The sequence below is a fragment of the Lactuca sativa genome, chromosome 3 (genome assembly GCF_002870075.4).
Source record: "Lactuca sativa cultivar Salinas chromosome 3, Lsat_Salinas_v11, whole genome shotgun sequence".
NCBI lineage: Eukaryota > Viridiplantae > Streptophyta > Magnoliopsida > Asterales > Asteraceae > Lactuca > Lactuca sativa.
The window spans coordinates 10095768-10120331 of record NC_056625.2 but is presented as its reverse complement, the minus strand read 5'-3'; the positions used below and the strand labels follow the sequence as shown (position 1 = coordinate 10120331).

General features: G+C 33.5%; 4 protein-coding genes across 6 annotated transcripts; 2 read left to right on the top strand and 2 right to left on the bottom strand.

Annotated features, from left to right (window-relative positions):
- The first annotated feature begins 263 nt into the window (after nucleotides 1–263).
- Nucleotides 264–3426, top strand: LOC111920826 (AT-hook motif nuclear-localized protein 5). The gene is made up of 5 exons (XM_023916397.2): nucleotides 264–1306; nucleotides 2053–2120; nucleotides 2290–2421; nucleotides 2585–2746; nucleotides 2820–3426. Exons 1-5 carry the CDS (start codon nucleotides 790–792, stop codon nucleotides 3036–3038), a joined length of 1098 nt encoding a protein of 365 aa, XP_023772165.1. The 5' UTR covers nucleotides 264–789; the 3' UTR covers nucleotides 3039–3426.
- A 1317-nt stretch (nucleotides 3427–4743) lies between these two features.
- On the bottom strand, nucleotides 4744–5584 carry LOC111920825 (defensin-like protein 1). The gene is made up of 2 exons (XM_023916396.3): nucleotides 5168–5584; nucleotides 4744–5052 (listed from the first exon to the last, which is right to left on the bottom strand). Exons 1-2 carry the CDS (start codon nucleotides 5223–5225, stop codon nucleotides 4859–4861), a joined length of 252 nt encoding a protein of 83 aa, XP_023772164.1. The 5' UTR covers nucleotides 5226–5584; the 3' UTR covers nucleotides 4744–4858.
- A 346-nt stretch (nucleotides 5585–5930) lies between these two features.
- On the bottom strand, nucleotides 5931–7997 carry LOC111920824 (probable phospholipid hydroperoxide glutathione peroxidase). Its single transcript, XM_023916395.3, has 6 exons — nucleotides 7764–7997; nucleotides 6966–7042; nucleotides 6759–6820; nucleotides 6518–6636; nucleotides 6281–6448; nucleotides 5931–6169 (listed from the first exon to the last, which is right to left on the bottom strand). The coding sequence occupies exons 1-6, from the start codon at nucleotides 7806–7808 to the stop codon at nucleotides 6143–6145; spliced, it is 498 nt and encodes a 165-aa protein (XP_023772163.1). The 5' UTR covers nucleotides 7809–7997; the 3' UTR covers nucleotides 5931–6142.
- A 13411-nt stretch (nucleotides 7998–21408) lies between these two features.
- On the top strand, nucleotides 21409–23935 carry LOC111920823 (serine racemase). 3 transcript variants are annotated; one of them, XM_023916392.3, is made up of 7 exons: nucleotides 21409–21589; nucleotides 22150–22391; nucleotides 22487–22573; nucleotides 22653–22883; nucleotides 22983–23056; nucleotides 23128–23314; nucleotides 23406–23935. In XM_023916392.3, exons 2-7 carry the CDS (start codon nucleotides 22216–22218, stop codon nucleotides 23656–23658), a joined length of 1008 nt encoding a protein of 335 aa, XP_023772160.1. In that variant the 5' UTR covers nucleotides 21409–21589; nucleotides 22150–22215; the 3' UTR covers nucleotides 23659–23935. The 3 variants fall into 3 exon arrangements, with proteins under 3 accessions (XP_023772160.1, XP_023772162.1, XP_023772161.1); XM_023916393.3 differs by having other exon boundaries at nucleotides 21436–21593; XM_023916394.3 differs by lacking the exon at nucleotides 22150–22391 and having other exon boundaries at nucleotides 21435–21593.
- Nucleotides 23936–24564: the final 629 nt, after the last annotated feature.

Below are 24564 nucleotides of genomic sequence, written 5' to 3'. Positions count from 1 at the left end.
ATATAATAATGATATTTCTCCCTTTTTAGCTTTACTAAACACTAATATATTATTAATTATTAATATTAATATAGTATTTGCATTAGCAAAAGAATGTTCTTTTAGTTGTTAATTATTATCTTTTGATCTTTACGCGCATTTTTAAATATATATGTAATTTTGGGCCGTTTAGGAGAAAAAGAAAATGTAGTTTTTGATTACTTTAATTCCAAAAAGCTATTTTTTCTACTATTATCATTTCACTTTTGTCTTTACCCTCCCCCACTCTCTATCCCCCACTTCCCCTTTCCCAAAACTTCTTCTCTTTCTCATTTCTTCTTGATTTTCAAATCTAGGGTTTCTCATTTTCTCTCTTTCGATACACATATAACTAACAGGCTCCTTTCCCTATCTCCACAGATTCATCTGGTGTAAAATTTTCTCTGATTATACACTATTCGAATATAACCACCCACGGTTTGTGTGTTAAATCCGCTGGTGTAAGGCTGCAAGCTTCACACTAAAACCTTTAATTTTGCAGCATAAAGTTTCAATTTACCCTAATTCGCTTTTTTTTTTTATATGGGTTAAATCGACCCTTGACAAACCCATGAAAAACCCTTGATTAAATTTTGTAGTTTTTTGTTTATTTTTTAAGGGTTTTTCATTAAATTCCCTGTTAGTGTTTTTTCTTGCTCAATTTTGATTCATTTGAATTAAACTGAAGGATTTTGGAAAGAAAGTGGTGTCTTTTGTCAAAATTTTGTTTATTTTTGTGGTGGGGCGGGAGAAAGTTTACTGGGTAAATGCATGGATGGAAGGGAAGGAATGCCATCGTTTTATCTCAACAGAGGGATTGGTGGATCGGGTTCTCATGCCGGGTCGGGTAATTCACAGGGTGGTGGTTTACACGCCCCACCACCTGGTTTCAAAACCCAATCAAACCCTAACATGTCTCCCCATGGCCATAGCAGCATGAGGGTAGGTTCCATGGGTCCAACATACCAAGCGGAACACAATCCATCACCCAATTTTCCTCATGGCATTAACATGGGCGGCGGAGGCGGTGGCGGTGGCGGTGTTGGTGGCAGCGCCGGCGGTAACAGTGGTGGGACAGTCGCGATTACCACCCCTAGAAGTGGGACTGACTCCGTTGGGAAGAAAAAGAGAGGGAGGCCTAGAAAATATGGTCCAGATGGATCACATATGGCTTTAGCGCTCACACCGGCATCCATGGCTGCTTCTCCTGGTTCTCTCACACCGACCCCAAAAAAGAACAGGGGGAGGCCTCCTGGGAGTGGTAGAAAGCAAAGACTTGCAGATGTCGGTATGTCTACTTACCAAATTAACTTGCCTGAATGATGTGATAGTTTTTATTCTATTCTCATGCTTGTGGATTCATTTCGAATTATTAAGCAAACAAAGGGAATCTCATTAGTGAATGCCCCATGCACACTCGAATCAAAATGATATATGATTATATGAAACTTAGTTCTTACCCTTGTCCTTAAGCACATTTAATCTACATGTCACTAGAATGCTAGCTTATGTGGTTAAACTTTAGAGAAAGTTGTATCAAACCTCTGGTTCATGATTCTTGAATGTAGTCTAATTATATAATAGAAGTTTTAGATTTCATATGCGGAAGCGAACACGTACGAATAGCAAGTAAATTAGGGTATCTCGGGTAGGAAAGTTTTCTATCTCATGTAAGCAAATGTTTTGTTTGTTTTGTTTCACGTGTCCTGCTTACATGTTTTGGGCATTGATCCTACTTAGTTGATGCGATAGAGAGATCAATACTAGATCTAGAACATCAAAATTGGTGTAAATGGAAACATTTACTTATCTTGAATTATATCGGATTTTGTTTTCGTTATATATATATAAACAAAGCTTGTGCCTTTTTGGTTATTCATTCTCGAGCTTTTATTTCTATTCCTGTTTGTTTGAAGAATCTCTGCACTCTATTGGTATCTTTTTGTGCCAAGTGTTCATTTTATAATCCAAAATGCATTTCGCTTTGATGTTCTTGGCTTTTTTTCCCCATTACATTCATTTTAATCCTCTCAGGTGAGTGGATGAGTACTTCGGCAGGAATAGCTTTTACACCCCACATCATCCATGTTGCAGCTGGAGAGGTAGGTACTCAATGGCCCCCATTCATTGACATTGTACACATCATTGTACTTTGAAGTATGACAAATGGATTGAAGTATTAGTCTAATACTGTTTGACCTTTTTTTTTAAAAATGTTTTTGAAAAAGGAAAGGAAACTAATTAATTGCATGGTTGTACTGTACATTGCAGGATGTTGCAGCAAAGTTACTATCTTTCGCACAACAAAGGCCAAGGGCCCTATGCATTTTGTCAGGCAATGGTGCTGTTTCTGCAGTCACACTACGCCAGTTTACATCTTCTGCTGCCACCGTGACTTATGAGGTTGTATTTTATGAAAAGTTCAACACTTTCCTTTTTGGGTCTATAATAATAATAATAATAATAATAATGTGGAATGAAATCGTGGTTTCTTGATTTCTATTTGAAAAGTTAGATTTATGAAATAAAGTGAATCTTACTTGGTTGAAAATGACCTGTTTTGTAGGGCCGTTTTGAGATACTATGTTTATCAGGATCTTATCTGCTTCCTGATGCGGGTGCACTTAGCGACCGAACCGGTGGTCTTAGCATATCGGTTTGCAGTCCTGATGGTCATGTCATTGGTGGTGCAATAGGCGGCAAGCTGATCGCATCCACCCTGGTCCAGGTATCTATCTTTCTCAATTCTCACACACCTTCAACTTTCAAAGCTTCAATCTTTTTAATCTTTGGTTTTCCAGGTGGTTGTATGCAGCTTTGTTTATGGTAATAATAACAATTCAAAGACAAAGACTAAAGATGAGACATACACACCTTCTTCAAGAGAGGAAAAGAGTCCTGGTGCTGGTGCTCAGCTGAATGAGGCTAGCTCTGCTCCTACTAGCCAACAACATGCGGTTGCTTGGCCACCAGATCCCAGAAACTCGCAGCATACTGAGATTGACCTAACCCGTGGATGATGACTGTATAGGCGCGTGTTGTTGTAAATGCAATCAATGCCACCTCCGGTGAAAAAGAAAGAAAGAAAGCAACTGAGATTTGATGAGATCTTAAGCTCTTATTATTATTATTATTATTATTTATTATTAGCCTCCTCAATGTCTTCGTTTATGTGTAGATTATAGATGGGATTGTGGGCTAACGTATTTGTAACCAACAAAGTCTGAGAGTTTTTTTGTTTTGTTTTTATTTTATTTTCAAGTAGGCCTAGCTTTAGGAAGGAACTTTATTATTTTGGAGTCGGTAGTAATCTTCTACATCTTGAATTGTTAGCCTATTTGTGACCAGTCGGTAGTCATTGACAAACATTGGTCAATTTGATGGAAAATTTTTAATTTCTAGCTTTTAGATTCTCTCTGTACATCTATCTGCATTCATGCTGATTTACTACAGATTGATTGTTTTTATACGTTTTCTGACTTATGTGAGTGTTTATTTCATTTCTCTTCGGAATGATGTTATTCTGGGGTCAAATATAATAAGTATTCCGTTTATTTTTAATATTCATTAGTATTATGATAAAAAAACATTATGTCAAATATTTAATAACATAAAATTAACATTATCGCCATCAAACACCAAAATCCCATATATAGTGAAAGCTTTTAACAGATGTAAACGGTAAAACATATATCTACAATCTCAATATAAATATATGAAAAATGAGCTGTATAATAAATTAAAATTGAACAATAACATTAAATGAAATAAAATATGTTACGATCAAATTGAAACAAGTTAACAGTGAAACAAACTTACATACGAGTATAACCTAATTTAAAGAAACTACAATTAAAAATGAAAAACAACCAATAATTTAGAAGGTCTTTTTATTTTATTCCGAATCCGAATCAATTATCCGATAAAGCCACCAGGAGGTTTTTTCTTCACGAATCATTGGATTGAGTAATTTCTTCTTTAGTTGTGAGTTTAACTATAATTTTTTTGAGGTATACTCCACAAAATGCTTCTTATCTGGATCACCACTTTTATATAAATAAATAAAAATAAAATTTGAGAGAGAGAGCTCCTTAGCTCTACTCATGACATCCACAATGCAAATAAAATAATAAAATAATATATGAGTTAATAAGGTGATGGCTAGGATTAAATGAATGTAGATGATGACATATTATTCTAACACTTTATCAAGGTTCAATAGAGAGAATAAGATGACCATTAGGATCGAATGTGTTTAATGAATTGCGGGTGGCAAAAGTAAAGTTGAATATGTATTTAATGGGCGATGTAATGATGATTTGATAATTCTTTGAACTCTACTCAATAGAGTTCGTATTCAATAGATTGTGCCACCACCACCACAAGGGTCTTACTCTTGTTCATAAGTCACAAGGTTAGCTCACATACATACTGTATAAACTGCTTTATAGATGATCCTTAGTACAATAACTTTAATAAAAAAAACTTTTGCAAATAAAAAAAAAGCTTTTGCAGAATATAAATTACTTTATACGGAAAAGAATTCACAAAGTTTGTAAAATCACTCTATATTATAAGGGTATTGTAAGATATTTTTTTATAATCTATGATACCTATGGAAAAAACATGCATGATATACCTTACTCTTTTGGTCATTTGTAGTGATTACCTACCTCATTAGTCATTACAGTGTTTTGAATAAGCCGATTAAATACCATAATAAACTTATGAAAATAGATTTTATCATATTCTGTAACCACATTCCACATTCCACATTCCACAAGTAAGCATACTAAGTTATTATTAATATTAATATTATTTACATTCCCCAGAAGCAGAGCTAACAATCTTTAGTGCAAAAGCACATTCCACGAAGACCACGACACCATCCACCGGAAAACCCTTCGTTTTTGCAAACGAGACCACAGTTATTGTTGCTGACGCACCGCCCTTTAAATCCATGGCTCTGCGACTCGCAGGTCCTCCCCTCTGCCATCATCATCATCGTTCCACTCCCACCTCTTTCTTCTTCATCTGTACATTCAGCACTTTGATTATACTACATATATAGTACAACAGGAAAAAAGAAACAGATCGAAAGTTATGTCCATGTAATTAACTAAGCAAGCAAGGAGATAGAGAAACTAACATGTAACCAAGAGGAGTAAGAGGACCAGGAAGACGCCATTGATGCTGATTTTCACCATCGTTATATATGCTCTGTAGAACTGAACTGTGTGTGTCTGTAATGTATGTGGTTTGGGTGGGGAAGATGCTTTATATATATAGGCATCAATCCAATAATGGAGCTAGATCGAATCATGCATGGGAAGAAGTAGGCTTCACGTGCTGAACTTGCAAATAACTGACGTTCTTGACAAGTGTCTATAGAGTCTCTACACGTATCTTTCACTTTTATATATCCGCCAAAACTTTGAAAAAAGTCCTCTCAAAAGATAAATCTTCACGAGAAAATGATATTAATTAAAGGTGAGAGAGAGCATCTCCATCATCATTTCATACCTGTTTTTCATGTCTAATGCATTGTTAATCATATTTTACTTGTATCGCATTCTTTATGACTTTTATGATAATGCTCAATTTTATTTGACATTCCTAAAGAATGATCTTATATATAACTCATTATATGTGTTTGGAGTATTTTCATTCTACACATGAAGACTTTTTTGAAAAGTAAACCAATGACCATTGTACTATACCGTATATTTGCAAAGTGAAATATTGTACAACACCGTATATTTGCAAAGTGAAATATTCACATGCTTCATATATTACAAATTTGCTTCAAGGAAATGCCTATTTGTTCCAGTAACATATATAAATTTTGTGCAACGGAATGCTCATTCCTCATGCCCATTCTCACACAGATAGATAGTACACAATACACACCATTTGTAAACTCCAAGCCCGTATATCATATAGACATATAGTAATCAAAGATTCATATGATTTAACAACACATTAACATTGAAAAAAAGAAAAAAAAAACATTATTTAACAACTTAATTACAAACAAATATTTATAACAATGATGATTGCTAACTTATTGCTATATCGACCGAAGAACCACCACCTCTCATGAAACAACATTTAAGCCAACACATTAATTAAGCAGCTTCTTTATATCCTTCTGCAACAACCACAACACAACCAAATTAAAGAACACTTTTTAACATACCATTGAAGCTTTTAAATCAATGACAAAGATTAGAATATAAGAAGACATAGTTTTTTCAGTTACCTCTATGCTGAGAGGACTAGTGGTGGGTGCATAGCGACTAACAACCTCTCCTTCTCTGTTGACTAGAAACTTTGTGAAGTTCCATTTAATACTGTCACCAAGAAACCCCCCTTTGCTTGATTTCAAAAACTTGTACAAAGGATCAGCATCTTTCCCATTCACATTAACCTACATTAAGTCCTCTTAATTAAGTTGTTCTTTCTGCATTAAGTCAAAAAAGAAATAACACCAACCAACCTTGCTAAAGACAGGGTATTCTGCTTTAAATCGAGTGCAAGCAAACTCCTGGATTTCTTCATTGCTTCCAGGTTCTTGTCCTCCAAACTGGTTGCATGGAAATGCAAGGACTTCAAAACCTGTAAAATAACAAACACAGGGTCAGAATCCAAAAATCCATTCCTCCACCAAAGGCTCATAAAATCCCAATTATAAAATATGAAACCTTAAAAGTGCCAAACAAAAAAAATCCAAAACCAACCTTGATCCTTGTACTTCTGGTACAAAGTTGTCAACTCAGGATAATTCGAATTTGTAAAGCCACTGCACCAAAAAATAATGAAATTAATGAGAAATGTTGTACTCTTTATGGTACTGATGATAAAATAAACTAAAAGTTGAATCTTTTGGCATTAGAGTGAGATTTGATTGGATTATGTAAATATAAGAGGCTAATTTAGATATATACCATTGTGAGGCAACATTAACAATCAGCGAGACTTTTCCCTTGTACTTGCTAAGCTCCACTTCTTGTCCTTTAACGTCCTGAAATTAAGGGCATAAATAATTAAACACCAGTAATCATGTCAACATTCATGGAAATAATCTTATGTTACTTAAAACAATAAAAAAAAATACTCTATATATCTGTATAAACTTAAAAGTTCACTTCATAGAAGTTCTATATATCTGTATATGGAATCTTAATCTTGCAAGTTTTAGAAAAATGACATCTACTTTTGTTCATGATGCCTTATGATCATCTTGAAACTTGAATCACAAAACTACAGCTGCGATCACAAATCTTTGCTTATAGCTTACAACTGAATCAAAAGACGATTGCCTTTAAAAAAAAAAAAATAAAATAAATAAAAATTAACAAACAAATACACCGATAAAAACATGAACACGTAGCCTAAAAGTAGTAAAGATCGTGAATTTTAGCAAAAACTGCCAGGAAAAATGGTTTTTTGTTAATTTTTGTAAACCCCACAAAATAAATAATCAGAAAATCAAGGCGAGTTGCAAAAAAATCTCAACCCCATGATCCAAATGGATTTAGTTTCTATAATCGCATCACATCTCTGTATGATTTAACAAAAAACTGATCGTTCGAAGAAGCTCATATAACAAAACCTTACTATAAAATATAAATCACAAACAGAGCCACATGACGAATGAAACCAACTCCAAATTAAAACCCTTAAATGAAAAAAATTTAGAAATCATCTAACCTTTACAGAAAAAAATTTAGAAATCATCTAACCTTTACAGTGAAGTCATAAACTGATTTCTTGGCTTGAGTGGCCATCGTATAATTGATACAGACAGAACTTGTAATCTTTCTGAACTGATTGTGCAAGAAAACGAAGAAAACTTGTGTGATTTGAGACAACAGAAAAGGCTTCAATTTATACGAAAGAAAGATGAGATTTTGGGGAATTAATAGTCAAAATCAAGAATTAAAGAATTCGAGTTTCTCGTGTGGATGCGTATGAATACAGAGCTCGCAACGTGTCTTTGTGGTGTTCTAGAGAAACGGGTCGGTATGTGGACAAGATACAATTAACGGTCAAGATGTGATCTAAGATCGATCAACGGTTAATAATGGTGTTTGATTGAGTGCAAGATGACCATGGAAGAAATATCACACTTTAGACCCTTGTAATTTAAAATAGAACAACTTACGCGAATGGTCCTTTAGGTTTTGGATTTTTCCTTAATGTAGTCCCTACAGTACTTTTTTCCCTCAAATAGTACCTACGGACCATAAGTTGCACGCGTTTGGTCCCCGAGTTGGATGTCTGTCCATTCCAACGTTAAGCTGCCCCCATGTGACTTGCACATAAGGGTATTTATGTCATTTTACCCTAAATGATCGTTTCTGAACATATAAATTAACGCCTATATTACTTCTTCTTGTTCTTCCTCCTAATTCAATCGATCACTACTACTATTAGAGAAAGAAAGTTGTGGAAAATGTCGATATGTGCTTGTGAAAATCGTGATCTAGTCATCGTCACTTCCTGGTCAGATCACAACCCTGGAAGGCGATTTTGGTCTTGTTTTCGTAATGAGAGAAGGTGTGGTTGGATTGGGTGGTTTGATGAGCCCATGTGCCCTAGATCGGTGGAAGTGATACCTGGGTTAATCAGGTCTATGAACAAGCTCTAAGAATCTCTTCAACAAGCTACAATGCAAGCTAGGATGTATAAGTTAATCATTCTCTTCAGTTGGTGTCTTTTTGCAATTCGTTACTTGAAGCATGGTTGAAGTTGCGTTTAAATGTGGTGTTTGAATGCAGGAAGTAGTGTCGTGGTCATAGGGTTAATGTACTGGTGGTCTTATTTTAAGTCTGAAGACATGAAATTGTAGCATGGTTAATGTAGTGTTTGTGTCTGTTTTGAGTTTGAATGCAGGAAATTATGTTCTGGTTAATGTTGTGTTAATGTTATTAGTCTTTGTGCAATCAAATGGTTTAATGGTTTAATTTCAGAACAAAGTTATTGTGTCATGGCTTTGTGTAATCAAATATTATTTGACAAGAACACCAATTCAACATGCATGACCATACACTTTGAATATCACAAATACTACTTGACAAGAGCAACATTATAACAAAAATGCTATTGTATATCACAACAGCAGTTGACATTGTTTCATAGTTTACCTATGTGTACAATGATTCAAGGTCAACATGCATGACCATACAAAATAAGGAGCCCAAAGTAAGTATTGTTTGGTACATAAACATAGGTGTTAACATAACCATAAAAGTAAAGTGCAAATTACATCAAAAGACCTAATGGTTCTCAACAACACCCACATCCTCACTTCCATCCTCCTGTTTCTTCAGTTCTTTTGTCATTAGGGCTACCTTAACCTTTACAAGTTCTTGAATTATGCCCTTTGTTGTTGCAATTTCCACATGTGACAGTGGTCCACTTCTTGGACAGTTTATGCCCCTATGTAGCAGGTTCATCATATGCCCGCTTCCTTTTCTTCTTGGGCCTACCCACCTACAAATGTACATAAGATTAAATTGTTGTTCTTCAGAAACAGCAGTTATATTGATATATGAAAACATACCTGAACAACATGTTTGGGTGGAAGCAACTTGATTGGGCATTGTGATTTGGGCCGCATAAATATACCATTTATAGGTTCAATTTTGTGTTTGTACACTTCTGCCCATGTAACTACCCAGTAGCATGGGTGAACCCAATGCTCCAACTCAGGAACATTCTTTGCTCCTGTGACAACCCGGAGTTTATTCTGTCATATTTACCCCCTCCTTCCGTTAATAAGCCTAGTTTTAATAAACTGTCCGTTAACCTTTTGGAAGAGGTTAATTAATGTGGGACTTTTATAATGACTTGGTAAGGGTTGAAATAAATTAGAAACATCCCAAATTTTTTCCTTGAAAAATTTAAGTTTCAACCAAGTCAAAATACGACCACTAAATCGGGTGCGACCAAAAGCCCCGTTTAACGGCAGTATCGGGTAGATTTCCACTGAGCCCCAACTCAAACCCCTATATAAGGGTGAATGGAGTCCATTTGAGACTTTTTCACTCTCTCTCCTCTCTCTCTAACCTTTCTCCTCAATCCAAGATCTAGGTCCAAAAATCACACTTTTCAAGCTCCAAATCACTAAGGTAACTTCCCTAACTCATAGATTAGCATCTTGGACCTTCAAATTCGTGGTTAAACAATCATTTAGGACCATTTTTATGTGTTTACGGCTCTGGAACATGCTTGGGCCGTAAACACACATATAAGGGGTTTTTGAGCCGTTAAACCCTTCCAATCGACCTTTGGAGCTTAGATATGGCTATATGACTTAATGTACCGGACTTAGAACACCTTGAAACGAGTTTTTGGAGAGTAAACATGAGTTTACTGCCCAAGAGCATGCTTGGACCGTAAACTCACCATCATGGGGAGTAAACTCATAGTTGAGTGTTTAAAAGCCACTTAAACACACCAAAAGACTTGGATTAAATTCTAGAATCAACCACCAACAAATTAGGGACCTTAAACTCGATTAAAACAACTCCATAAGGAGTTCACGACCGTAAACCCCTCATGAATGGGTACCTGGGCCGTAAACTCCTATAAAGGGGTTAAATGGTACCCTAAACTCACCCCTTGACTTGTAAAAATGAGTAGAACCATTTATGATTAAGCTATGGCCTTCAAAACATTTAATGAATGTGTGGGTGAGAGTTTACAACCGTAAACTCATAGTTTACTACCGTAAACTCATCAAATGGTCCATATGTTTGAATTGGTCCCTTTCTAATGCCCTAGAACAAAACCTAGCATCATCCCTCAATTGGTAAAAGGCCATTTAGCACTCAAGAACCTCATCCATGAGTTTACGGCCGTAAACTCATGGGTATGAGGTGTTTAGGGCCGAAATCTCTCCTAAGAGTTTACTCTTGAAGAGTAAGCTCCTTATCCAAGTCATACACACCCTTAAATGTTACTCGGGACACCCCTAGCACTCAATCAAAGTGTTTTTCGCACTTTAGGATGCGTATACTTGTTTAATTAGTATTATATGTACTAATTGTATGTAAACATATATTATCATATGTTAATAGGTCACTAAGTGTGTTCAAGTCTTTACTTGACACCGAGCACCCACCCGTCACCTTCGTTCAACCCACTTACAACAGGTGAGTTCATACCCCTGAATGAACCTTTTATGTTTTTACATGTTTTAAATGGGGGGGGGATACAAGTTAAACATGCCAGTTATCATATCAATCACATGTGATTGATAACCCGCATGCACAAGGATTTACTACACTGTTAACTGTTTTACCGAGTTTGATATTGTAAATGGTTTTCTAAAATGTCTTTACTTGTTCAAATCTTTACTTATATTGTTTTATCGAAGTTATGACCACAACGTGTTTTTGAAAGGTTTTCAAAGGGTTTCTAAAGGTTTTTCAAACTAATTTTTACAAAAGAATAACAAGTCATGATTTTATTACGTATAAAGGTTTATCCAAAGTTTTCATCAAAGTTTTCTTCCATGTTTTTATACTCCTACTTGGTTAAGATACTACTGCTTCACTTCTGCTTAGTTAATGCCTCCACTTGGTAATACGCTTATACTTGATAACACCTCTACTTCGTGATACGCTTATACCTATTAACGCCTCCACTTCATGATACACTTATACTTGATAACACCTCCACTTCGTGATACACTTATACCTATTAACGCCTCCACTTCGTGATACACTTATACTTGATAACGCCTCTATTTCGTGATACACTTACACTTGATAACACTTCCACTTAGTTACAAGTATGCCTGTACTTGTATAGTTATATAAATAAAGTTTAAAGGACTTAGGAATGCTAGTCCGCCCTATTTCCTTTTCTTCGTTGAGATGTGGTCTGGTGGGATCGGATATCCATCCGAAGGTCGTTTGATCTTTAGTTATATATCATGTATACATGTATAGACGTATGGGTTTTACATTGGTCAGTTCAGTTATGAGTCTCTACTGCTAGTCCAGCACTTTCATCAGAATTCACTGTTTGGGATACATCTTTAGGACACGGCCTTCTCCGTTGTCTAGTTAGTAACCAGAGTCTCTTGTAGGGAGAGCGGACATTGTGTGTATAGATCTATACGGGATTGACACCCCCGCACCCTGACTGCTAGCTACAGTCCATGGCCTACCAAGCCAAGGGGTGACAAATGTCATATTTACACAGGCGCTTGCAGGGCGTCAGGTACTCTAGTGTCGGTTAGTATGGTTACGAGTATCTCCATGTTACCTTATAATTCATGGTCTTAAGGTAACGGTATTTAACACTGTATGCTGGAAACACACTCTTAGAATTACACTGTTCTAGACCTTACTAGCTGTATCTTTCATTTGATACTGTCTAGGGTCTGTATTCACTGTTTTAGACCGTGCTAGCTGTATCTTTCATTTGATACTGTCTAGGGTCTGTATTCACTGTTTTAGACCTTACTAGCTGTATCTTTCCTTTGATACTGACTAGGGTCTGTAGTCACTGTTTTAGACCGTGCTAGTTGTATCTTTCATTTGATACTGGCTAGGGTCTGTATTCACTGTTTTTAGACCTTGTCAGCTGTATCTTTCATTGATACCGTCTGGGGTCCGTGTCTTCTTTGTTAGACTGAGCCAAGCGTGTCGTTCAGTCGATACTCTCCTGGAGTCTATGATTCCTTTTGCCTTAGTCAGCAGTCTTCACTGTTGAGGCATATGATTTATCCCTGATATTCTCCCACTTTCTTTAAAATCAATACCATATTTTGATAATGATAGTGTTAAGGGAAAAACTACTTTCACAACATAACTCCGTCCAGTCTTGGTAGAAGACTGCTTTTAATAAAGAAAATATAGGATTTTCTGGAAAGGACTCTAATACGCCATTGAATCTAAACTACTACTTATATAAAGTTATTTGAATAAAATGACACTAAATACTTATGAACTCACCAGCATTTGTAAAAATGCTGATACTCGCTTTTCAAATAACTTGTATTCTCAGGTCAACAATAGACATGTACATCCCAGGAGCTTTTGATGAAGACAATTTAGTACCAAGCTGCACTTATATTATTACTTGTATTACTTTGATGTTCTATGTAATGTAAACCATGTAAAACTATTACTATTAATGCAATGATTGTTGTACTTTGATTACTATACTGCACATGTTGTGATACTTAACATGACGTCATCCACCCCAGAATGTTTCCGCCGTTCCGGTTTTGGCGTGCGACAGATTGGTATCAGAGCATTATTATAGTGAGCTAAGTATATCAATTCATAAAAGATATACAACCTATAAATACTTAGGGATAAAACACTCTGACCAAGAATTATACTTTAAAATATAACCATATTTTACCAAAGTATAAGAACATCTAGAATCTCAACACTCGAACACAAGTATCACAAGAAGAACAAGAATAAAAGTCTTCGGATGTTGAGCATTACCGTCAAACCTGGGCATTTATGTAATCGTAAGCTGGAATAAATGTAACCTGATCAACTACATTTATTCGAGATGCGATGAACGTGTGCTTGGGAGTGATAGTGGTGTTGCAACAGGTCTGAAACTTACCAACTAGGAATGCTAGAGCCAAACATAAAGTTTAAAATACTATGGGAGTATTTTAGTATACTAAAAGACTCACACTAATCCCAGGATCATATTCAGAAGATAAGAAACAAACAAGAAAATTTAAAATACCATATGGGTATTTTAGGATCCATAGACAACCTTGTGTGAAGAACTAAAAAGATCCTTATTGATATACCTACAATTACAGAGAGTATGCTCCCAAGGTTATATATAATAAGGATCCCATAGGCTAAGAATGTGTGGTTTCGCTCTACTTCATTTTCCTCGTTGGGATGTGGATATAGAGTAGTATCAAATATTCGAAGGCCTATTGGATCTAAGTTATATATGATTTGTATACCCTATGTAATCGTATCAGAACTCGATATGGATCACCCAGTGAAATGTTAATAATCTCTTGGGATTCCTTAGACATTTCCATTCTCGCACGAACCCTGTAGAAAACCCTATCCACTTCAGTATTCGGCAGAAGAGTTGATTCGGACACAGAAGAGGTTCATTGAGAAGATTTCCAGTTCGGAAATAAATGAACTAGGTCGAGACTATTGAAATCACCAAGTGCCTATATCTTTTAGGGACATCGATGAGAGATTCACCTAAACTCCCGAGATTTCCAGTCATCCATCATGAAGTGATGACACCCAGAGTCGGATTCAGAAGTAAGGCGGAGTAGAAATTCAATATGTCTTCACGAGAAAAGAACCCTAGGTAACTACCCGAAGGAAACCAACGCCGGTCCCGGTCAGGGATACGAGGTAGACAGAGGGAACCAATACATGGAACCCGAGAAGTGTCTTTTCCTCGTGTACGTCACGCTAATACACCCATAAAATAATACAATTTAGCGAGTTAGTGGTTACACTACTCACGCTATGTGTTAGGTATATCGTCATTTCCCGTTGCCAATTACACGATTAGAGCGGATCCCCACACCTCTATTGAGAATGTTTAGCCATAAGCCTTCATGAGCCTATCTTCCCGCGGTGTTCGTTCCGAACTGTTCTCAAATCTTTCCAGGCCGGAGAGTGAAACCTTTCCCAGTATAAAGGTAACGTAGTAGGAACGACTCCCATCTTATGGCCTTTTTCCGATACTCATACTCCTACCTTGAATACCAGGACTACATCATAGGGATGTAGATCGACACTCAGACAACCAACATCCGAGGCACGGGAAAAACTTATGCCTAATACAGTCAGGACAAATATGTCCAGGGTTAGCCATCGTCTCTCATTATCTTGTGTTCCTTTCTGTGTAGGAAAACCATGCCTCCGAGGAAGCGTAACCCATCCGTCGGCAAGAAACCGACTCTCCTATTCGACGAAGCTACGTTCCAAGCTGCGGTCTCCATATCGTATTAGAATTTATCATGAACTACATAACACTCTTACCACATTACTAGGTTAACATAATCACATTACATGATTGGCATAATTACATGTGATTGTCTATTGACCTATTTTGACTAGTGTTACACAGAGTAAGACTCTGGAGGGTTTTCAAGGCATCCTTATATGTTTGTACGTCTAATTTATATGGTAGTGGGCTAAGACCATGTGAGGGTTCCCATGGCACCCGGAGTAAGACCCTGGAGGGTTTCCAGGGCATCCCTATATGTTATATGCATGACTTATATGGTTTATGTAGCTTTTATAGCTAATACGCATTATGTGATTATGTGGATTGTGTGAGGTATGCTCTGGGGAACTCGCTAAGCATTAACTTACAGTTTGTTGATTTGTTTCAGGTACTTCTGAGCCTAAGGGCAATGACAAGGCTTGATGACGTGACATGCACTCTCTCAGACGTTTTTTTTGGGACACTCTGATATTTGAAATAAAATTGTTGATTTTATGAATGTGAAAACAAATGTTCTTGAGATTTTTTGTGGTTTATTGGAAATGTTTGATTTCTTATGAAAATTTGGGTCATTACATAAATTCTAATTTGTATATATACTAGTAAATGAGTCCATGCTTTGCCTCAAGTTTTTGCATGTTTTTGTTATGTATTAGGAGTGATAATTGATTAAACCAGTGACATTTTACAAAGTTCAAACCCCCATGGAGTCAAAGTAACATTTAAAAAACATAGAGGGTGACAAATGTATTTTTCAAAATAGAGGAGTAAAAATGATATATATATATATATATATATACACACACACACACACACACACACACACACACACTACGGGGACGGGGATAAGCACGAAAGTCTAAAACAAGAAGGTGTAACAGTGACACCTTACAAAGTTGAAGGTGGATGGGGGTAAAAATGATACTTTAAAAAGTAAAGATGTGAAAAATATCATTTTACAAAATAAAAGGGTTGCAAATGACAAATTATATAAATTTGAAGGAGTAAAATTATAGTTTACACATTCACATACTTATATAGTGCATAGGTTGATATTTTATAAAATTGAAGGTGAAACTTGTGAAAGTAATATTTTAAAAAGTAAAAGAATGAAAAATATTATTTTACAAAATAAAGGAGTTGCAAGTGACGAATTATATAAAGTTGAGGAATTAAAGTTACACTTTACGCATTGATATACTTATATTTATATATTGTGCATTAACAATAGTTTCACAACGAAAACTTACACTTTATATTTATAACTAGTTTATAACCCGTGAGAATTATAATTACAAAATTAACTAAACTCTCATAGTAAAATTTCAAAATTATTAATCAAATATTTTAAATAAATTTTTAGTTTTATAAAATTATAATCATTGATTTAAATAAATACACGATCTAAGAATTTGTATTAATTTTATTTTAATGTAATTAGAAATTTAAAATTTAAAGTATGACATAATATTAAATTGGATTAGAATGACACATGAGAAGGAATATATATATATATATATATATATATATATATATATATAATATATACGATTAGAAAGAAATTTAACCAAAAAATCTACTATAATAAATGAAGATAATTTTGTCACATGTCAATCTCTAATGAGTTTTGACACTTGTCATTTTGTGATAATTTTTAAATAAATAATATCCACATATTAATTTATGATTTTTTCTAATTTTAAAATTAAACAACTACATAATATTTATAGTTATATATATGTAAAGTACCAAATGTAATAAATATTATACTAAATTGCAATTAATATGTTTTTTCATTCTTTATTTCAAAATTTTATTTTAAAAAATATTTATTATTTACATTTTAATATTGAGAAATTAAATATTCTCCTACTTTTTGTTCGTACATATCCTCCCACCCATTGAAATGGTGACATATGTAACATTTAATGCTTATTTAATGAGAGTTAATGATATTTTAGGATACTAATATGACACATGTTATCATTTAAATGGATAAGAGGATTGATAGGATTAAAAGGTAGAAAGATATTTAATTTTTCTTTAATATTTTTTTTAATCAACCGTTTTAAACCTAGTCCTGTTTTACACCTAGGGGGTGTTTGACTTAGCTTTTCACAGCATAAAAGTACTTTTTGGAAAAGAAAAAAAGCAAAAGATGTTTGACAAAACTAGTTTTAAAAGCTAAGTTTTTATACAAGGAAAATGAACTTTTTGTAACTTTTCAAAAAAACTTTTGGGGTGTGAAAAGCTAAGCCAAACACCGCTGTTCCTTGAATATATAAAGATCAACTTGATGGGTGTTGTTATTCACACCTAAAACCACTCTAATAATGTCAAAACCACCTTGGTAACTAAAGTATACAACATGACATGACTGAATTTTTTAATTTTTCTTTTTTGTTATTAACTTATTAATTAATTAAATTTCTATTTTTATATTCATCTTTGATACCCATAAAGATTTATTAAAATATACATTTTAGCCCTTTTGTTTGTAGCTTGTATTCAATTCTATACCTTTTTATTTTCAACGATTTAATTATATATATATATATATATATATATATATATATATATATATATATATATATATATATATATATATAATTTTTGTGTATTAAACTATAAATTTATTGTAATAAGAGAAAAAAAATTAAGGATTTTAACATATTTAATAACAATATCATATAAATCTTTACTAATTAATGAGGGTTCTTAGGTTTTTAATCTTTTTTGGTTTTCAATTGAACATATATATATATATATATATATATATATATATATATATATATATATATATATATTGGGTTACAAAGAAAAGTTGGAGTTTGGCCTGGTGGTAAAAATGTTGGTTTATAAAACTAAGGGTCTCAAGTTCGAACCTGTTTTCTTACTTGAAGGGCCCCAATTTTAATGTTTGCTTAGAGCCTCTAAATTGGTTGAGCTTACAACATGGTAACCTAACTAATGTAACGACCTGCTAACCTAATCAAACCCCTTAACTAACATGATTAATGTTTTGACTGGAATGACAAGAATTGAGAAAATGCACCGGATCGGAGATGTTGGTGATGGTGGAGAAGTATTTACAAACATTGTTATGATATTAGTCATATTTAATTTTTTAAAATTCAAAAAATTGGCAATCTAGGGTCTCCGATTAATCTATGCATAGCCGATTGATCTCTTAATCATAATCCACCGACTAGCTAATGTCGAACGTTTTTTACAACCTTGATATCATGGTTGTCAAAATCGCGATCCTAATCGTAGGATTGTACGATCCTACGATCCTAGGTATCAAAAATGATATAGATCGTAAACGAATCGTATTTGGGGTTGGATCGTAAGATCGTAGGTAGGATCGAGAACCGATCTGATCCTACCTTCTCTTGATTTTTTTTTTTTTGCAAATGAAAATTATATTTACCACTCTATGTCTTTTACCCTTACCAATTTACCGTTTATCATTTTGTGTTGTGACTTATGACCAATTTTTTCTGGTGAAATATTCTAATTCTAGTGTTTATAAAAATTAAATGAGTAATATTCTAATATTCAAAAACAATAATTTTAACATATTTTACATTAAAATATTCTAAAACATATAATGTTAGAATAAATTGCGTATTGTATTTTTACGAACAATAAAATATTAGAATATTTCATTAAAAAAAATTTGATCCAACAGTCTCACAAAATTATGTTGGTTATAATAATAATAATAATAATAATAATAATAATAATAATAATAATAATAATAAATGTTAAAAGTAGTTTTCTTTAAATGAAAAGGTGGAAAATCAAGTATAAACTATAAATAAAAGGGCCAAAATTGTAATATTTCAATCAGCATGTCTATGTAGATAAGAAAACAAAAAATACAAAAATTTAATTATTAAACCCTATTCTAATAAAAGAATAGTTTTAATATCCTTTTGACATGTGTCATCATATTAGGCCTCCTAATTAATACACGTTTTATTCTTTTTTTGTCATATGTCACCCTATTAAACCTCTTAATTAATGTATGTCACTTGTCAACCTATTAATTCACTATTTCAAATTTTAAAATTTTCACTTTAATTACAATAAATTAATAACAATACAATAAAAATTAAAATAAAATTAATACAAATCAAGGTTTTGAAAACCGGACCGGAGATCGAACCGGTCGTCTTACTGGTTCGATGGTTCAAGTGGTCCAACCGGTCGGACCGTTCTCAAAAACCGGAAAAACCGGATGATGTTATAATTATATTTAATTATATAAAAAATACAAAAAATGAAAAAAAATAAATATTTTTTAAAATTTCCGGTTTTGACCGGTTCGACCGGTTTTTACCGGTTCAAACAAATACCGGTTTTTTGACCTATATGAACCGGATCCGCGACCGGTTCCCGGTTGAACCGGTCGAACCGGCCGGTCCGGTCCGGTTTTCAAAACATGGATACAAATTATAAGATGATATAATTTCACATACTTATTTAAATCCCTATTCTAATAAAAGAATAGTTTTAATATCTTTTTGACATGTGTCATCATATTAGGCCTCCTAATTAATACACATTTTATTCTTTTTTTGTCATATGTCACCCTATTAAACATTTTAATTAATGCATGCCACTTGTCAACCTATTAATTCTCTATTTCAAATTTTAAAATTTTCACTTTAATTATAATAAATTAATAACAATGTAATAAAAATTAAAATAAAATTAATACAAATTATAAGGTGATATAATTTCACATATTTATTTAAATTAACGATTATAATTGATTAATAATTTTGTGTTCTAACTATTAAAGTTTAATTAATTTTGTGGCCGTGGTTTCACGGGTTATAAAATTTTGTGTTCTAACTATTAAATTTAATTATTAATAAATTAATAAAATAAACTGAAAATAAACGATCAGTCCTATCATAAAATCAAGGGAAATGTTCAGAAACGTCCCAATATTTATGGAAAAGTTACACTTTAGTCCCAAGATTTTTTTTTTGAACGAAAAAGTCCCAAAAACCGGCAAAAATTTGCAGTTTGACCCTTTTTGACCGGTTGAAATCGGTACCAAATTAATTTGGGACTATTTCATAAACTAATCCAAAATATTGTGATTTTTCTGTAAACAAAAAATATTAGGACTTTTCTGTAAACAAAAATATTAGGACTTTTCTACAAACAGAACCCTTATTATTATTATTATTATTATTATTATTATTATTATAAGAATACTATTTTTTGAACTTGTTATTATTAATATTGTTACTAATACATATAAATGCATTAAATGAAAAACTAATATTAATGACATTGTTTAAGAGTTGAGGTGGAGGAGATGGTGATGCTTTTAGCATTGAAATCGTGAATGTCTGCTTGTATATTTTTACTTTGTATATGGTCATTTCATATTTGTTATTATTGTTTTCAATTCAGAATATTAATACTTAACAATTTGAAAGAAGTTGCATATTAATAGTTTAATCTCACTTTGTATATAAAATTGTTTAAGGTAAAAGAATTACTTTCCAAATCCAACAAATCCACTACAAACATCTGCGTAGGTAACCCATATCAAAATTCAAAAGTATTAATTACAATATTTTGTTTAATAAAAAGTAATAGGAATAATTCAAAAGTATTAATCAAAATTCAATAGTATTAATCCAAAAAACATGTCCTATTACTTTTTATTAAACAAGATATTGTAATTAATATTTTTGAATTTTGATATGGGCTACCTATGTAGATGTTTGTAGTGGATCTGTTGAATTTGAAAAATAATCCTTCCACCTTAAACATTTTTATATACAAAGTGAGAAATCCTTCTAGCTTAAACTATTTATAAATAATTTTACAAATATGTAACTTCTTTTAAATTGTTACGTATTATTATTCTGAACTGAAAACAATAACAACAAATGTGAAATGACCATAACAAAGTAAAAATATACAAGCAAACATTTATGATTTCAATGCTAAAAGCATCAACATCTCCTCCACATTCACCCTTACATAATGTCATTAATATTATTATTTTTTTCCCTTAAATGCATTTATATGTATTGGTAACAATATTAATAATAACAAGTTCAAAAAATAGTATCTTATTTATATTTTTTTAATAATAATAATAATAATAATGGTTCTGTTTGTAGAAAAGTCCTAATATTTTTGTTTACAGAAAAGTCTTAATATTTTTTGTTTACAGAAAAGTCACAATATTTTGGATTAGTTTACGAAATAGTCCAAAATTAATTTGGTATCGGTTTCAACCGGTCAAAAAGGGTCAAACTGTAAATTTTTGCTAGTTTTCAGGACTTTTTCGTTCAAAAAAAAAATCTTAGGACTAAAGTATAACTTTTCGTAAATATTAAGCTTTTATGAAGATTTCCCTACAATCAATTTTAATCATTTCCCTATGCTATCGATTACTCTTAGGTGTGCGGATAAAATCCCCCCAACTGGTCCATGACCCGGACTTTGTGTTAAGCTGCTGACCAGTCTACCAGAGTAACAGAGTAGAAGACAGCACTCTGCTGGCGGCGGGACTCCGATAAACTGGATTTTATGCATATTACAGGTAGGTATGTTTCTTCAAAAACCAATCGGGATGTTTCTGTTTTTTTATTTGTTGATGACTTCTAAATTGATTAATTCGTAGTTTTAATTTCAAGAACCTCAATTTTCTGCGTTTGGGTTTTATTGTTCGAAAGGGATACCTTCCGTATGTCGTGTTTTATATCTCTTTCTTACTCCCATCAGAAGTCCCTTACGATTTTACAAAGTCTAACCAACTACCATCTAAATTCAGTTTTGGCTTATATTTTATTTTGTTGATCACCGTCGTTTCTAGGTTAAATGTTGCTATGAGTCCTTGGAAATGATATTTAAAGAGTCAAATCTGGAATTGTTTATGGGGTTAGCAATGTTTTGGTTGGGAAATAAGCTTTGAACAATATGCAATTGAATTTGTATCTTTATTTTATTAATTATAATACCCAGCTGTGAAGTAATCATATTCGTGTATTAATGCTGGATATGGAGATGTGATCCAAATTTGGAAGAAGATGGTTAGAATTGGGATATTTAGCAATCAACCAACCATGTTTGTTTTCCACATAATAATCTTTTTCATTGCAGTAACTTGAAAAGTTTGATTTGATCCAATTGCAAAACAAACAACCGGTTCTTGGTTTTCTAAAAAAAATGGAAGATAAGAGTCTGAAAGAGGACAAGAAATATGCTGCTGATATCGACTCCATAACCAAAGCACATGCACGCATCAAGCCATATATTCACAAAACTCCTGTCCTATCTTCTGAAACCCTTAATTCCATTGCTGGAAAAAGTTTATTTTTCAAGTGTGAATGCTTTCAGAAGGGGTAATAAATGTCTTCTGTTTATCTTGTTATGGAAATTACCATGGAACCTAGCATGCTTATTTGAAGGTGTTTTAATTCTCTTTGATGATTATCAGTGGAGCATTTAAATTCAGAGGTGCATCAAACACTGTCTTTTCTCTTGAAGACGAACAAGCTGCGAAAGGAGTTGCAACTCACAGCAGGTATATTGACTTTTTGAATGAATGAAATTCAAAATTGAGTTTTTAGTAGTTGAAACTAATCATGATTCCTGGAAATTAGTGGTAATCATGCTGCAGCACTGGCTTTGGCTGCAAAAATGAGAGGAATTCCTGCATATATTGTTATACCAAAAAATGCTCCGAAATGCAAAGTTGAAAATGTGAGACGTTATGGAGGGCAGATTATATGGTGTGAGCCAACTATGCAATCTAGAGAGGAAACTGCAAACAAAGTCTTAAATGAGACAGGTGCTGTTCTTGTTCATCCATATAACGACCCTCGTACCATAAGGTGTTGACTATTGCATTCAAATAAATTTCATTTTTCTTATATTTAAATTAATATCTTTTAATTAAATGATGAATGATGATAACGACCATTCTTTTTCAGTGGCCAGGGTACATTGTCACTCGAGTTTCTTGATCAGGTCCCACAACTCGACACCCTAATAGTCCCAATAAGCGGTCTGTATAATGTATATTCATTCTTTGGATCTTTTGGTGTTGAATTTGTTTACTAGAAATGTTTTGTTTAGGTGGTGGTTTGATATCTGGGATCACAATTGGAGCCAAGTCCATTAATCCGGGTATACGGGTCATAGCTGCTGAGCCTAAAGGAGCCGATGATGCTGCACAATCAAAAGCATCTGGTCAAATCATCACCTTGGCTCAGACCAACACCATTGCTGATGGGCTTCGAGCTTCACTTGGATCTCTCACTTGGTAATACATACAAAGAAATCAGTTTTGTACATGTAGTTAACATCAAAATTCAAAATTAAACTAAGGTTTGGTTTGGTTTTTGTTTACACAGGCCCATTGTACGGGATCTTGTTGATGACATTATAACTGTTGAAGATAAAGAGATTGTGGATGCCATGAAATTATGTTATGAGATACTTAAGGTTGCAATCGAGCCCAGTGGTGCTATAGGCCTTGCTGCTGTTCTCTCAGATAGTTTCAAGCAAAATCCTGCTTTCAAGGATTCTCGTAACATTGGGATTGTGCTTTCGGGAGGTAATGTGGATCTTGGCGTTCTTTGGGAATCATTGCATTTGCATGGTTGATAAATTATATTCAACTGAAAACCATAAACCCTAAAACTTCAGACAGATAAACCACAAGTGTTGTTGATTTGTGTTATTAAGATGGGTTGATATTCTAGCAAAAATAAGGAGGCCCATGAAACCAGATAAAAAAATCAGGGGGGAGTGATGAATGTTGAAAGTGTTGTACAATTTGTTTCAAGACAAGTTTGTTGGTCGAATTCTTGTTTGGATGTGTGTCGAAATAGAATAATCATTGTCCCTTGTTAAAGGGACATGAGCTTGTCTTTTTCTTTTCCGACATTGATTTGAAGAATGGTTCTTGAGTTGCTGCAAAGATGATGATGATAATAATGCTCATACCCATCTTTCAAGATTTGGAATGCATCCTGGCAGCATTTTGTCTTGCAAACAAGAAATAAATCATGGACTGACATTAAAAAGATCAAAAATTAAGCAAAATATCACAAATCCAATCCCTCAAAAATAAATCATGGACAAGGATTTGTTATCGATTTGGCACATGGGCAAAGATGTAAATGTCCTAGTCATCCTGATCATTTTGTGCTACTCCAGCCCTGAAACACAATACAATACAATACAACATGAATATGCGGAAATTGCAAATCAAAAGTGATGAAAGAGAAGCAATAGAATATGGGGAAACACAATTATAGCATATGATCGCTTTGGAGTTGTTGTAATGTTTGCAGTCCTTATTTCAACTCACTGGATGGAAGCTCAAATCATAGTTAACAGCAGGTTAACCACACCTGATACAAAATCAAACCACCACCACCTCTTACTAAATATGACAAGTTTTTGCGTAACAGATAGAAAGGAGATTAAACCGATACAAAAACGTAGTTACATAAAACGCCTATCCAACACCTTTTTTTTAGGATTTTACTTTTTCTTTGAACTAGA

Bases quoted from the DNA above. Each gene is read 5' to 3' on its own strand.
- LOC111920823 (XM_023916392.3), top strand. From the start codon at position 22,216: ATGGAAGATAAGAGTCTGAAAGAGGACAAGAAATATGCTGCTGATATC. The intron at 22,884-22,982 runs GTGTTGACTATT...ATTCTTTTTCAG, and splicing joins AACGACCCTCGTACCATAAG to TGGCCAGGGTACATTGTCAC. The intron at 23,315-23,405 runs GTAATACATACA...TTGTTTACACAG, and splicing joins TCACTTGGATCTCTCACTTG to GCCCATTGTACGGGATCTTG.
- LOC111920824 (XM_023916395.3), bottom strand. From the start codon at position 7,808: ATGGCCACTCAAGCCAAGAAATCAGTTTATGACTTCACTGTAAAG. The intron at 6,821-6,965 runs GTATATATCTAA...TTTTTGGTGCAG, and splicing joins GTTAATGTTGCCTCACAATG to TGGCTTTACAAATTCGAATT. The intron at 6,449-6,517 runs GTTGGTTGGTGT...GACTTAATGTAG, and splicing joins AATACCCTGTCTTTAGCAAG to GTTAATGTGAATGGGAAAGA.
- LOC111920825 (XM_023916396.3), bottom strand. From the start codon at position 5,225: ATGGTGAAAATCAGCATCAATGGCGTCTTCCTGGTCCTCTTACTCCTC. The intron at 5,053-5,167 runs GTTAGTTTCTCT...CTGAATGTACAG, and splicing joins CTTACTCCTCTTGGTTACAT to ATGAAGAAGAAAGAGGTGGG.
- LOC111920826 (XM_023916397.2), top strand. From the start codon at position 790: ATGGATGGAAGGGAAGGAATGCCATCGTTTTATCTCAACAGAGGGATT. The intron at 2,121-2,289 runs GTAGGTACTCAA...TGTACATTGCAG, and splicing joins TCCATGTTGCAGCTGGAGAG to GATGTTGCAGCAAAGTTACT. The intron at 2,747-2,819 runs GTATCTATCTTT...TTGGTTTTCCAG, and splicing joins TCGCATCCACCCTGGTCCAG to GTGGTTGTATGCAGCTTTGT.